General features: G+C 42.2%; 1 protein-coding gene across 1 annotated transcript; it reads right to left on the reverse strand.

The window, feature by feature from the left end:
* Nucleotides 1-11947: 11947 nt before the first annotated feature.
* Nucleotides 11948-12924, reverse strand: LOC124969511 (olfactory receptor 19). Its single transcript, XM_047532476.1, has one exon. It carries the CDS (start codon nucleotides 12922-12924, stop codon nucleotides 11995-11997), a length of 930 nt encoding a protein of 309 aa, XP_047388432.1. The 3' UTR covers nucleotides 11948-11994.
* Nucleotides 12925-16277: the final 3353 nt, after the last annotated feature.

Raw genomic sequence — 16277 nt, forward strand, 5'->3', positions numbered from 1 at the left:
GGGTTAGGGAGGGGAGCAAGAATGGAGGAAAGAAGGATTGTATAGAGAGGGAAAAGAGAGGTGGGAGGGGTGGGGGAAGGGAAAAAATGACAGAATGAATCAAACAACATTACCCTATGTAATTTATGATTACACAAATGGTATGCATTTATGCCATGTACAACAGAGAAACACATGTATCCCATTTGTTTACAATAATATATATATATATATAGTTAATTTAAAAAATACAGTCTGTAAAAAGAAAAAAGAAAAAAGAAAAAGAAAGGCAAAAAAACCCACTGTATCTGACAAAATTGAGTGGAGCATCAGGCATTCAGTGAAAGAAACTATGCAGTATTGATCATCTGATGCTCTCGAGATGGAGTCGTGATTTAAACGGCTGGTGCCCAGACACGAAAGAACATGGAGAAGTACCTTCCTCAAATGGGGTGGCACATAGTAGATGCCTGTGGAATTTAACAGAAATTCTGCCTCAAGACATAGGACACTGAACATGCAACAAGGCTACCTTCAAACCGAGGTGTAAAACCTTGATGAGCTACACAACACCCAGCAAGAGCAGCTATGTATCTGGAGGGAAAGGAAGGAGGTCCCGGGAGTCCCAGATCCCTCTAGAAGAAAAGTAAATCACACACTTTGAAGAAACATCATGTCAAGTTCATGGATGAATAAAATCATCTTGGAAAGGCATGACAAACAGGACCAAGAAGACATCGTATTACACTAAGAGAAACTGAAAACATTCACTGACCAAAAAAGATCCCTCCAAAACTCAACAGAGAAACAATAAACTGGAGAATTTCATTAAAATGCTAATAAGTGTAGAAAAGTGGCTTATGACTATAACAAGCCAGTCAAAATGGTGCTCTGTCTCAGAAATGGGAAGTACCCTCCCTTCACTGGGTGGTCTCCACAGTTAATATGCATTATTTGAGGTGCTAGGACATGGGTTCTATATATAAATTTAAAAAGCATTGGAAGCATTGAATTGGCACCTGTAGAAGAGGAACTGGAGGTCTACATGAAGCCTACACTCCCTCTTCCACAAGGGCTTATTTGCCATCACGTCGCTCTCAACAAGGACCTGCCATTGCTGAGCTCACTGTCCACTTCCCTTTCCAGCATGGTAAAAATAAACACATCAGTCAATTCACCAAACAATTCAACCACCAACCACAGCAACCTTACAGCCCTGAACAACGCTGAATGGACTTGGGTGAGCTGAAGAACATATTCTTGGCTGCCAGACTCTCAGAAGACCTCCTGAAGCACCTGCTGGGCTCTCAGACTCACCTGGATGGGTTTTCTGGATACAAGTCCAAATTCCTCCCTGGGTGGTTGATCACAGACCTGAAGTGATGTGCCACACGAGACTGCAGGAAGGGGCCAAACTTCGGATCCCAAAGCAGATGCAGAGCTCCAAAGTGAGGAAGCCCACTCCACAGACCAAAGCTCCACACTGCTGAGGGACGCGGCAGGAAGATTTCTCTCTCTGAGTCTGCCCATGAGGCACATTTCCCTCTTGTTATTCCAACACTCAGACATCAGCTCCCTGTGGGACTTGGCTCTGCACCAAAGCAATTTATTTCTTGCTGATTCTCTGTTCCCAAGATGACAAATTAAATGCCAGGTGAATTAGTCATTATTACTCTTCTTCAAGAACTGTTCTGCCTTCCATACAGCTAACCTCCCACACCTCACCCCAGGCCTGACAAAGGTTTTTCTGAAGTCTAAGACTGAGAAACCTACTTTGACCAGATCCCATGCATCCCCATTGGCTTGAGTTCCATCTCCAAAAAGTTCACTATTCCTCTCTTCAAATATGAATGAACTGTGATCACTTAATACAAAATCGAATGACTACAACCCTTGGCTTCATGATACTCTTTGCACAACAAAAAAAATATGCTTATAACACAAGCTAAATGTTCTCATTTGGTCTTACACTCATAAAAATTTTAATAATTCAAAGAGAGACATTAGATCTTTTATGCATTGCCCTGAGATTAGCAATGTATATAATGATCCTCTCATTTAGTTTCCACAAAAGCCATTCTTTGTGGTCTACTTTGTTGTCAACCTCACCCTACATTCAAACACATGGGTCCTAGAATGGCCAAGTGATTTGCCCAGTTGAACCCTTTGGGAGTTATGATCTCAAAGTAGGAATTTTAGAGGACACAGAAATATTCTGTCCTTAGTAGAGTGGAACCACCATAAAGGCAGGAACCATGGGCCTAGAACATAGTAGGTGCTCAAAAGTACCTTGTGGTGTGAATTAATACATAGATCATTTGATAGTACAGGTGGTTTGAGTCGTTAGTACAAAGTGCTGCTAAAGAGCTCAAGAAGGTGATGAGTGAGAATTCACACCAGTGGGAAAGAAAAAAAGGGCATAAGGCTTACAAACATGGAACAATGGATTGGGGACAGCAAACAAAGGAAGTCTAGAAAGACAGAGATAGGGAATGCCTCAACAATGACTAGGAAGGGGTCCTGAAGAGGGTGAGTGCTCTGCTGTCCTTGCAGTAGTGAGCCGCCATGTTGGAGAGGCCCCAGTGGCTACAACCAAGGACAACTCCTGGTGCTGAACGTGAGCCTTCTCAATAACTGGAGCTCAGTCCTACCAGTGCAAGCAACTGAATTCTGCTTATTTCCTGCATGAGCCTGGAGGAGTCTCCACAGTTCCACTGAGAACATAGGCTGGCCAATACTTTTTAATTATTTTTTATTCACTGTACACAAACGGGTACAATTTTTCTTTTCTCTGGTTGTATAATGATGATACTTTGATTTGGCCAATGTGTGATAAGACCTGAGTAGAAAAAGCTACCGTGTCATGCCTAAGAACAGGGGATAATAATGGGTGTTGCTTACTATGTGGTGATTCCTTATGAATCAATACCAACCACAATGCATATTCTATCTCTCCAATTAATTAGGTCTTCTATTTATGTCCTCTTCTCTATTTTAACGGATGCAGAATTGTACATATTTTGGGTTATGGTTTGCTATATTTATAAGCATATGAATATCTACAATGTGGTCTGGGATTATTGCTCAGTGGTAGAGCACTTCCCTAGCACTGGTTTCAATTCTTGACACCACATAAAATAAAATAAATAAATTTTTAAAAGTTCTTTAAAATATCTACAGTATGTAATGATTTATTCAGGGTGATTAACATTTCCATCACTTCCAACATTTATGATTTATTTGCATTGAAAATATTTGAAATAATATTTTCCAGTGATTTGAAATCCACCATAAATGACCTGTAGTCATCCTACTATGTTATAAAAGATGAGCGCCTTCTCCTCCTAACTGTGTTTTTGCACCTAATCACACACTTCTCTTTATTCTCCATCCCTCCTGCCCTTCCCAGGCTCTGGTGACCACTATTCTACTGTCAACTTCTATGAATCAATTTCTTTAACTTCACTTACGAGTTAAAAGAAGTGGTACTTTACTTTCTGTGCCAGTTTCGTTCACTTGACATAATATATCCTGGGCCTATCCACGTTACTGGAAATGACAGGATTTTATGAATCAGTTTTATGGATCTTTAACTTTACAATGTGTATTTCCACATTTTTCATGATCTATTAATCTGGAAGTGGACACTCAGGTGGATTCCATATCTTAGCTATGGTGAAAATCCTGTAACAAACATGGGAATGCGGACATCTCTTCAACATACTCATTTCCTGTCCTTAGGATTTATCCTAGGTGGGAGAATTTCCAGATCGATAGTTCTATCTTCAGATGTTTGAGAAATCTCCATACTGTTCTCCATAATGGTTAAGAATTCCTCTTTCTCCCCCTCCTCACCAGAATTTTTGTATGGTGTTTGAGAATACTAATTCTAACTGGGCTTGAATGGTTTCCCTTGCAGTTTTGATTGGAATCCCCATTATAATCAGTGATACAAGCATCTTTTCATTTAAGGGTCCCATTTTTTCATCTCAAAATAGATATCCAGTGTCCCAAGCCCCATTTTTTGTAGATGTCATTCTTTCTCCCATGTATGTTCTTAACAACTTTGTGGAAATGAGTTGACTTTAAATTTATAGATTTATAAATGCGCTCTCTATTCTCTCCATTGTCCATCTGTGTCCTTGCCATTACCATACTGTTTTGTCACTACTGCTTTGTAGTATGTTTTGAAGACAGATGTTGACCTATTCTCCATGCTCAGGATTGTTTTTGCTATTTGGGATTTTTATTGCTTCCTTAAAACCTTTTAAGATTGCTGTCTGTACTTCCATGAAGAATGTCATTGGTACTGTTACAAGTTGCATTGATTGTATGGAGTGCCTTGTGTATGTTGGACCTTTGAAATATTAATAATTTCCAATCCATGAAATGGGATATATTTCCCTCTGTGTGTCTTCATCAATTTCTTTCAGTATGTTTTCTAATTGTTGTGGAAATCTCTTACTTCCTTGATTTATTTTTTCTGTGTGTTTAAAGAGCTTTTGGAAATGGGATTGTTTTCTTCATTTCTATTTCAGCTAGTTCTTTATTTTTGTATATAAATGCTGCTGATTTCTGTTTGATGATTTGTATCTGCAACTTTCCTGGATTTATCGGCTCTCTGTTTCCCAGTGGAAATCTTTCAGTTTTTCTATCTAAAAGATAGTTTTGTAAGAGGAATAACTTCTGGTGTTCTATAGCACAGTAAGTTCATTTTAGTTTTACAACAACTCATTATGTGTTTTATAAAAAACTAGGAAATCCAATTCTTTATCTTTATTTAATGTCCCGTATCATGTTCTTTACAGTTTTTATAACCAGCTTTCATGTCCCCAGTGGGAAGGGCATATTCTTCCAACTCAGATAACCCCAAGGAGACAAAATTGACTGGAAATTTTCCACTCAGTTTGTCCCCAGATTTCTAGCAGATATATATGGCCTAGAGATTACAACATTAGAAAAAAATTAGATGAGAAGATTTGAGTGTTGTGGGGTGCTACTTAAGAACAGACCGATCACCATTGAGAAGTTCAGACTTGTGAGTTTCTATTAGCCGGCTGACTGACTGACTGACATAATGCCCAAAAGGGCTATAGGGAGGACAGTCCCAAGATCAGGGTTTCAGGGGTTTTTATACCATAAGTCAGTTCATTAATCATCAGTGGTGGCTGTTGCTATGATTCAAAACCACAAACTGACATCATGAGATCTAAAACCACAAGCAGATGAGGAAGTGGGTCAAAATGACCTTAGTTGGGTACAAGTTAAAGAATGGTTACTAACATCTAGACAATCATTGTGTGACAGGGGACATTGCCCAAGAAAAATAGGAACTGAAGAGAGAACAATTTTACATTATATAAGAATTGCCATTTTGTGTTGCCAAACATGCTAAGCTGATGGGTACAAACTGCTGATGGGTACAGAGGCAGGGTATTCCCATGGGAGAAGCAGTTCCTACATTACATGGGGTCTCAGGGTAAATGGAGTCTGTTTGGACATTTCCCCTGATAGCCTGGTCCATAAGATTAAGAATGCAGGTTCTGGAATTCTGATGTTGTCAGTTTACTGATCTAAGGACAGAAGGAAAATCTCTCCTGCCTCGGGAACACGACTGTGCTCCATCCCCTGACAGTGAGGACCTGGTGCCACCTCCACCATGCACAAAGCTCAGCTGCACATGACCACAGAAGAGCGAGCAGGGGCTGCAGGGTGAGGTCTCTGCAAATGAAATAGGAGGACTGAGAAGCAGCTCCTCTAGGGGCATTGTCTGGGGTGAGGAAATGGGGAAAGTTCACTGAATCAGAGGAGAATTCATAATGCACAAGTGCTTAGGGAAGAAGGAAGCCTTAGGCTAAGTGAATACAGCTGATAAACAAGGAACCATGTTGTCATATTTAAATGAGGTCATTCTATCTGTAATATCCTGCCACTCCCTGGCACTTCCACCCTTTCTCACAGAACAAAATCCTGCCCATGGCAAGTGCCAGGGACCTCACCTCCCACACCCGTGTCTCACACTGTGCTGTGCTGCACATCTCGAGGTAGGTCCAGAAGGGCACCGAACTCACTGCTTGCTCACCTTTCTCTTGCCTTAGTGTACAGAATATGTGCTCCTGATACAGAATGTAACTAAGAAAAGAATCTGGGGAACAAAAGAAAGGGAAACGAGAAAAGGTGAAATTCAGTGGTTTCAAAATGCTGCATTCAACAAATTTTAATGGAGTATTAAAACTCAGTGAAACAATACATGTAGAACAAAATTTTGATTCTGTCATAATGGATTAATAAGTGAATTGGCAAATACCTAGACCTAAAAGAATACAACAAAGACTATTCCTTGAGTGTGGTGGTATCAAGCAGGTATTCACATACTGTTTTTGCAATTACACAGGGATTCTGTATACATGGACAACTAAGAGATGATAAAGTTGTATTTCAACTTCCTTGGAAAAGCTTAAATAGATAATTAAAAGCTGGCATCAATGTCTATCCATCTTGAGGAAATGAGTTTGGTCCCCTGTTGGGAGAAATCCTAGTTCTTGGCTGGCAACAGTGAACGTCTCAAGCGCGTAAACCTGTAGGGAGGAGCGTTCCACTTCAGCCACCTAGGAAAGTACACAACTCCCCCAAATTGACCTAGTGTTACCAAGGGAACCCATATAGGAACCTGGTGGTCTGATCCCCCATGGCGCATTGTGATTGGGCAAGAGACCTATAAAATGTATAGCTGTCCCTGCAATAAACAAGTTTGCAGGCTGCTCACCACAAGCTTGCTTCCACCCAACTCCCAGAGTCTGGGTCTTGACTCCATGCCGCTTACCCCATGTATGAGCTAGCCCAGCACAAGAGACGCTACAGTGCACTGGCACAAATATCTTACAAAACAAGGAGAAATTAACAATTTCTATGTGAAAGGAAACAACACATCTCAGAGAAATATCAAAAGAGTGTCATATAAAATTCATGGATGGGCAAATCGTCAAGAGTAAGTCAGCAAAATCAAACGTAAGAAGATAAACATGTTTGATGACATAAAATTTAAAATGACTAGTCCAAAAAAGTGATTCCCAGAGTCAATTGAGAAAAAAAATAAACTGAAAAATTCCATCATTAAAATGTGAATAATCATATAAATTTGACTTGTGAGAATAATAAGCCAATCAAAAGGATGCATCATCTCAGACATAATAAATGTCCTCCTTCCTCCTTCCCTGTGTGTCCCTCCACAGGTGACAGGCATTTCTGCTTTCCACCTAATTAATTGCCAAGCTCCTGGACACATGCTCACTTACACTGAAACCACATGGAGCCTCTGTACCCTCTTCTGATGGGGCTGCCTTTGCTACCACGTCATTGTCAAAAGGACCTGACTGAGCTTACTGTTCGCTCCTCTTTCCACCATGATAAACATAGATACAATGAATAATCAAAGATGGCAGCAAACAACCTCAGTAACCTCTCAGCTCCAAGCAAGGCTGCATGGGCTCTCAGGTGTCCACAGGTATATGTTCTTGGCTTCTAGCTTCTCCCTGCAGCACCTGCCGGGCTCTCAGACTCGCCGGGGTGGGTTCTGACTGGGTTCTGGTTTCTGAGTGCAAGTCCAGATTTCTACCAGAATGTTGGACCTTGGAGACAGAAGCTCTGTCTCCAAACAAGACCACAGATGGGTCAAGCGGCAGTCCCCAAGCCACATGCAGGACTCCAAAGTACAAAACCAGGTCCCATACTGACCACAGTGGCACACAAGCAAAGGGACAGCAGCAGAGGAGATATTTTCAGCACTGTGCCTGCAAATTAGGCTGCTTGTTATCCCAACCCGAGGCATCAATTCCCTGCAGAATATTGCTCCAGATCAAAAGCAGTTTTTTCCCCAAGACACAAGGTGAAAGTCAGTTAGTCTTGATTACTCTGACAACTCTTCTGCCTTCTAGAGATCTAATACTTACACCTTATCCCAATCCAAAAATAAAGTTTATTCCAAAGTCTAAGACAAAAGAACCCATATCATGACCACTGTAACCCACAGCTTGGCTTGTGTTGGGTACACCACCTCAACATCTCCAGAAAATTTCCTATTCTTCTCTTCAACTACAGTGCACTAGGATCCCTTATTAAATGACTGTGACTCCTGAATCTGTGGCTTCATGATGCTTTTTCCAAAATAACAGAAATATGATGTTTATCACCCCAGTTAAGAGATATCACCTAGAGATGTGTTTATAAAATAGTGGATAATTCAAAGACATAGATGATTTTATATGCATTATTAGCAACTTATGAGAATGCTCTGATTTAGTTTTTATAAAACCCCATCCTTTGTGGTCTATGTGTGCACGCCCTTATTCTTCCTTCTGTTTGGTTGCGCTGGTTACAACTGGCAGAACCACGGTGAATAAGGGTGGGCATCCCCGACTCCTCCCACATCTCTCAGGACGCACTGTCTGTCTTTCCCCGATGAGCATGACCTTAGCCATAGGCTTCTCTCAGTCCTTTGTGGAAGTAAATGTCCCTGACACTTAATTGGTTGAGAGTTCGTACCAACCTCTCCACTACTCTCTCCACTACTGAGATAATTTTTAAATATCTTCGTCAAGGACATCACCATATATTTGTCTGAGTCCTTACCTGACTTTGCTATCACCATAATGTTGGCCTTGTAAAATGAGTTTGGAAGAATTCCCATCCTTCCTTTTCTTTTCTCCTTTGGAAGAAGACTCAGATGGCTGGAAGAATTCCCATTCTTCCTTTTCTTTTCTCATTTGGAGAATACTGAGAACTTTTTCCTTTGGAGAATACTGAGATGACTGCCATTAGCTCTTCAAGTGTTTGGTGGAGTTCTTCAGGGAAGGCATCAGGTCCTGGTTTTACCACATGGGACGTTTCTCATTACTGATTCATGCTCCTCTCTCATTATCATTATTTCCAATTTTCTGTTTCTTCCTGATTCAGTTCATAGTAGGTTTTATGTGTCCAGGGATTTATACATTTCCTGTTGGTTTTCCATTAAGGTGGATAATAGCTCAGAGCAGTTCCTTATGCATCTATATTTCCATCATATCAGTTGTAATGTCTCCAGTTTCATTTCTGATTTATTTCAATGTTTTCTCTGTTTCAAGTCTATCAGAAAACATTTTTGCAGCTATCCTACTGTTACAGTGCTAGGAACATCCTGCTATTATCCTTCTACTCCCAGGAAGCCCATTGCACTGGAACACCTGATAGCTGTTAACATCAGAGCCAAGGGTCAAGGCTGTACATATCCTCACCTTTTAGCAATGAATGTTTCCCAGGCTTGAGTTTTGCCAACACCATAGGATCAGCCAATGACCAGAGGCTTGTCCACTCTCCACACATTATCCGTTGATTCTTTTTCCATTTTTATTTCTCCCAAGATACTTTACATTTCCTTGTGTTTTATTCGTTGACCCACTGGTTGTTCAGGAGCATGTTCTTTAAGGATCTTGCATTTGTACATATTCAGAAATTCCTAGTTTTGATTTCTAGTTTCAAACTATTAAGAGTTGGAAAGGATACCAGATATGATTTCCGTCTTCTTGAGTTTGCTAAGATTTCTCTTTTCTTCCCTCTCCAAGTGCCACTCTGCCTCCCCTTCCCTATCCAAGTCTCAGTCTTGGGAGCTTCTGTTCCTGTAACACAGCTTTCCTTCCCTACTTTTATCCCTTATCTTGCCCACTCCTGTGCCAAGTCTTACCCTTTCACTAGTGATGTGCATATACTTTTATTTCATTCCAATGTTGCTAGACTCAAATATATTACTTGATAGACAACAATAATGTACTGTATGCTTTTTTAAATGGTGTTTTCATTAGTGCCATATGATCATACATGATTGTGGGGTTCAGTGTGACATGTTCATAGATACACAAAACCCAATATGCTCCATTCCATTCCCTGATACTTCCCCTGTGCCTCCTCCTCTCCTGATTCACCTCCCCTACGCTCCTGGTCTCCCTTTTATTTTTTACATTCGTGCCTTATATTTCTGCACAACCATGGTAGTCATGAGATGTGCTCATACACACACATCATAATCTTGCCAATTTCATCTCCTGCTGCCCTCTCTCTCCCTCAATCCCCTTTCTCTGAGGTACATAGAGGACAGTGCTGCACAGTGAAAGAAGCCAGAGAGATTTTGAAAGTTTTCACCATGATGCACTAATAAATGTTTGAGTGGGTAAATATGGTCAGCCCGACTTGAACCTTACACCATAGGTACATGTATTGAACATGATCTGAAACAACAGTAAATGTGCATACTTTTTTTTTTCAGTCAAAAATAAATCTGAAAACTTCCAGGGACAATTATAAAAATTGTAAAAGGAGACAAGGAGAAGGATGTGATATGACCAGAAAAGGTCCTGTGTCAGAAGAGGCTGTTCTTTGCATAAATATGCTGTAGCCTCTTCTGACACAGGACCCTTGGGCAGGGAAGTTGGGGCAGAAGGCAATTGGAGAGGACAGAAAAGAGAAAACCCAAGGAGTTCCCAGAGCTAAATTTTGCAGAATATTCATATTGCAGTTTGGATATGCGTGTCTCCCAAAGGCTCCTGTGTGAAGGACTCGAGTGGATTGGAAGGGCCGTGACCTAATCAGCCCGTCCCAGTTTGAATGGACTGACTGGACGGTAACTATGGGCAGCTGAGCGTGGCCACAGAAGGCAGGTCACAAGGGCGTGCCTGGGAGGCTGCCTTTTCCCCGGGCACCTTCCCTGCTGCTCCCTCTCTGCCTCCTGCCTGGCATGAGGTGAGCAGAGCTTCTCCACCACGCCTGTCTGCCATGCTGATCTTCCTCACCTTGGGCCAGAGCAATGGACTCAACCTCTGGAACCAGGAGCCAACATAAATTTTTCCTCCTCCAAATTGTTCTTGGATATTTTGGTCCCAGTGATGCAGAGTTGACTAACCCATATCCCCACCCTCAGCCTTTAACCAAAATCTGAAAGTATCAGCCAAGGTTAGCAGAAGATCCCCAGTTGACTCTTAGTTGACAATAGACTTAAAAAGGAACCAGAGACATATGAAGAGATGGCAAAGGCCAGAAGATGGAGAGTGGTATTGGCAAATGATATTGTTACAGTGTGTTCAGCCACGAATATGTGACAACAAATCCTAACATTATATACAACTCTGAATCACCAATTTTAAAAAGTGAGGATAAAAAGACCAGATGATTTCCCAAGATACACTCCAAACCAAAAGCAATATTTTTTTAAACCATTTATTTTGGGATAGTATTCTTGGTAGCAAAAGTTTGTTGATGCTCCAAACAATGCCAGCAGAACTGAAGATATTCAGAATAACCTGCTAAATCTTCTCTTTGTCATTTGCTCTGATACTTATAAAAGCTATAGTCCTGACTACCTGGTGGTTCACATTTATTTTAGATAATAGTACCAAAAAGTGACCATGGGTGAGTTTCCAGTTAACCTGTATATAGAGTTTAAATTCATTTGAGCAGAAGAGGGTTGGATCTCAGAGGCACAAGTCTTCAATCTCAGAGGCATGACTGGACAGGAGACAAGCTCTTGTGCATGCCTATCCCACACAGTCAACTGTAAATCCACCACTATGTGGATCTTGACATTTTAAGGAAGAGCAGTTAAGGTAGCAACACAGAAAGGAACAAAGAACAGAAAATGGAAAAACAGAATTTCTCCTTCATAAAATAAAGGAAACAGCCTTGGTGACAAAAGTCGTTATTCCATGGAACCAGTGCAACTCATCAGGATATCAGACTCATGGGAATCTGGAAATTGCTTCTGATCTAAGGTGGAAAGGACATTGGGAAAAGGGAGAGAATGTTGAATGTCAGAGAGAGTACAGAGCTTCCTAATGAGCATCCTTAAACACTAATGCAGTTGAGAAGAAAGGAAACTGCAGGAAATTCACAGAAAGCCAAGGTCTATTTCCATGGTCTGGATAAAGAATTACAGTGTCTGGTTCAGTGTCTTTGAGTCCCAAGTCCACAGGCACATCCTGGAAAATGTCTCCACTACAGTTTCCCTCGGAAGAGTCTTCTCAGAGCTCCTGTGAGGTCCTTGTTCCTCAGGCTGTAGATGAAGGGGTTCAGCATGGGGGTGACCACGCTGTACATCACCGAGGCTCTTGCTGTCGATTGTGAGTTCTGGGTAATGGAAGAACTGAGGTACACTCCCAGGAGTGTAGAGTAGAACAAGGAGACCACAGAAAGGTGAGAAGCACAGGTGGAGAAGGCTTTGTACTTGCCCTGAGCTGAAGAGATTGCACGGATGGAGGACACTATCTTGGAGTAGGAGTAAAGGACCCCAGCGAGGGGGCCACCTCCCAGCAACACTGCTCCAAAATACATCACCATATCAATGGAAAACGTGTCAGAACAGGCAAGTAGGACCAGCTGGTTGAGTTCACATACAAAGTGTGGGATCTCCAGGTCTGTGCAGAAGGACAGCTGCACTGCCATTAAGATGTCTATTAAGGAATTCAGGGCAGTCGTGGCCCAGCACGCCAGCACCAGCAGTCCACAGAGCCGGCGGTTCATGATGACTGTGTAGTGTAAGGGGTGACAGATGGCCACATAACGGTCATAGGCCATCACCGCCAGGAGGAAGTTGTCCAAAACACCAAAGAATATGAAAAAGTATATCTGGATGATGCAGCCTGTGTAGGTTATGACCTTGCTCTGGGTCTGGATGTTCACCAGCATCTTTGGGATGCTGGTTGTGGTGAAGCAGATGTCTGCAAAGGACAGGTTGGCGAGGAAGAAGTACATGGGCGTGTGCAGGTGGGAGTCTGAGATGGTGGCCAGGATGATGAGCAGGTTCCCCAGCACAGTGACCAGGTACATAAACAGAAACAGCCCAAAGAGGAAGGGTTGCAATTTGGGGTCCTCTGAAATTCCCAGCAGAAGAAATTTTGAAATGCGTGTTTCATTCCCTTGCTCCATATATTATATGTGACTGGTGAAAAAATACAGACAAATCATTTGACATGATTATTCAGTACTAACCTGAAATATTATCTTTGAAGTACACAGTCAAGACTAATTCCTATATTTTGTTTATGATCCTTTCTCCTTTAAGGGATTCCTTGCCTTCTCTGATATTGAGTTCCTCTCTCACTCTCAGTCTTTCCTCCACACAAACTTTATTTCAAATCACTAAAACTAACTCTTTCTTGTATTTGGGGATATCATCTTGTGACAATGTGGGTCCAGTTATGGACTCAGCAATGAAAGGTCACTCCCAAGATACTGAATGTCCCTTGAATCTAATGAGGGGGAAATAATGGAAGGAAGTCAGAGCCAATGCAGGTAGATAGAGCACTCATCCTCTCACACTCAGATGTGACGGGCACACTGAAGCTCTTCGGGAGAAAGGGCACTGATCATGTCATTTCCTTCTACTCCTTCAGGCAAGATCAGCCCTGAGGTCACACTTGAGTTGAGCCCTCCAGGGAGACAGAGAGGGGGCCACAGAGTTACCTGCAGACATGTGTGTCTGACAGAATGGAGGATGGTCAGTGCAAAGGTTCTGAGGGATTCTCATTTCAGATGTTCAAGTTCAACCAGGAAGCCAGAGTGGCAGGAGGATGAGGGAGAGGGAGAGGGACAAGAGCTGGTGTCCCAGGGTGACGAACACAGATTCCCCTTGAGGAGCCTCCTAGTTCTCTGTGAATTGGGACCACCCTGTTTCTCTCAGTGGCTTACACTAGGGGTTCTGTGTTATGAGTCGCCTTCTGGAATACTCTCAGCTCAGGTTCCCTTTCCTTAAAAGCCTTAAAGTCAAACACAAGCACACAGGCTCACACGCACACACACACTCACTCACTCAGCTGCAGTCCAGAGCAACCTGGACTGAGGTCAATGCCATGTTCTTCGCATCTTCATTTCCACTATTTAAAATAAATAAGTACCCACCAAGCGCTCAACAGCAAATTATTTTTCTTCAAAACGAAAGGCTGGTCCTCAGAAATTTCGGTTTGTCACTCTGCCACACATTGATCCACAGGCCATCATTGGAAAGGTGACTTTGAACTCTGCATTCAAGGTAACACAAAAAATTCTACTCAGTAAACATGAGTGACTCTAAGAATAAAACAGTGCATTGAACTCAGGGGTATCTAAGATGTTGCTAGATGGACAAAAGAGCTGCTTCTTTCTGGCTGGATCCCAACTCCAGTCACCTTCCAACCACCAGCAAAGGTAATGGAAAATCAAAACACATTTCTCAAAGGACAGATATAGTATTTACTTGGTGCTGACACACAGATGAAATGTCCATATTAAAAAAAAAGAAGAACAAAAATTTTTAAATGAACCAAACAACACCACAAATGTGGGTATTCTTAAATAAAATACTAGAAGACATGTGTCTCCTGCACCATTCGATTAGAGTTGATTAGAGTAGCCACGTTTTTTCAATTTTTAATTGACACATATAAGTGCACATATGAAGCCTGCACTCCCTCTTCCACAAGGGCTTCCTTTGCCATCACGTTGTTCTCAACAAGGACCTGGCACTGCTGAGCTCACTGTCCACTTCCCTTTCCAGCATGGTAAAAATAAACACATCAGTCAATTCACCAAACAATTCAACCACCAACCACAGCAACCTCACAGCCCTGAACAACGCTGAATGGACTTGGGTGAGCTGAAGAACATATTCTTGGCTGCCAGACTCTCAGAAGACCTCCTGAAGCACCTGCTGGGCTCTCAGACTCACCTGGATGAGTATTCTGGATGCAAGTCCAAATTCCTCCCTGGGTGGTTGATCACAGACCCTGAAGTGATGTGCCACACAAGACTGCAGGAAGGGGCCAAACTTTCGGATCCCAAAGCAGATGCAGAGCTCCAAAGTGAGGAAGCCCACTCCACAGACCAAGGCTCCACACTGCTGAGGGACGCGGCAGGAAGATTTCTCTCTCTGAGTCTGCCCATGAGGCACATTTCCCTCTTGTTATTCCAACACTCAGACATCAGCTCCCTGTGGGACTTGGCTCTGCACCAAAAGCAATTTATTTCTTGCTGATTCTCTGTTCCCAAGATGACAAATTAAATGCCAGGTGAATTAGTCATTATTACTCTTCTTCAAGAACTGTTCTGCCTTCCATACAGCTAACCTCCCACACCTCACCCCAGGCCTGACAAAGGTTTTCTGAAGTCTAAGACTGAGAAACCTACTTTGACCAGATCCCATGCATCCCCATTGGCTTGAGTTCCATCTCCAAAAAGTTCACTATTCCTCTCTTCAAATATGAATGAACTGTGATCACTTAATACAAAATCGAATGACTACAACCCTTGGCTTCATGATACTCTTTGCACAACAAAAAAATATGCTTATAACACAAGCTAAATGTTCTCATTTGGTCTTACACTCATAAAAATTTTAATAATTCAAAGAGAGACATTTAGATCTTTTATGCATTGCCCTGAGATTAGCAATGTATATAATGATCCTCTCATTTAGTTTCCACAAAAGCCCATTCTTTGTGGTCTACTTTGTTGTCAACCTCACCCTACATTCAAACACATGGGTCCAGAATGGCCAAGTGATTTACCCAGTTGGACCCTTTGGGAGTTATGATCTCAAAGTAGGAATTTTAGAGGACACAAATATTCTGTCCTTAGTAGAGGGGAACCACCATAAAGGCAGGAACCATGGGCCTAGAACATAGTAGGTGCTCAAAAGTACCTTGTGGTGTGAATTAATACATAGATCATTTGATAGGACAGGTGGTTTGAGTCGTTAGTACAAAGTGCTGCTAAAGAGCTCAAGAAGGTGAATGAGTGAGAATTCACACCAGTGGGAAAGAAAAAAGGGCATAAGGCTTACAAACATGGAACAATGGATTGGGGACAGCAAACAAAGGAAGTCTAGAAAGACAGAGATAGGGAATGCCTCAGCAATGACTAGGGAAGGGGTCCTGAAGAGGGTGAGTGCTCTGCTGTCCTTGCAGTAGTGAGCTGCCATGTTGGAGAGGCCCCAGTGGCTACAACCAGGGACAGCTCCTGGTGCTGAACGTGAGCCTTCTCCAATAACTGGAGCTCAGTCCTACCAGTGCAAGCAACTGAATTCTGCTTATTTCCTGCATGAGACTGGCAAAGACTCCGGAGTTCCCACTGAGAACACAGACTGACTAATACTTTAATTTGGTAAATGTGTGAGAAGCCCTGAGCAGAAAAAAGCTGCCATGTTATGCCTAAGAGCAGGGTACAAGACATGGGTGTTGCTTTAAGGCACTTACAATGTGGTGATTTCTTTTGCATCAATATCAAAACAAGGTGCACATTCTATC

Source organism: Sciurus carolinensis, chromosome 17 (assembly GCF_902686445.1).
Source record: "Sciurus carolinensis chromosome 17, mSciCar1.2, whole genome shotgun sequence".
NCBI lineage: Eukaryota > Metazoa > Chordata > Mammalia > Rodentia > Sciuridae > Sciurus > Sciurus carolinensis.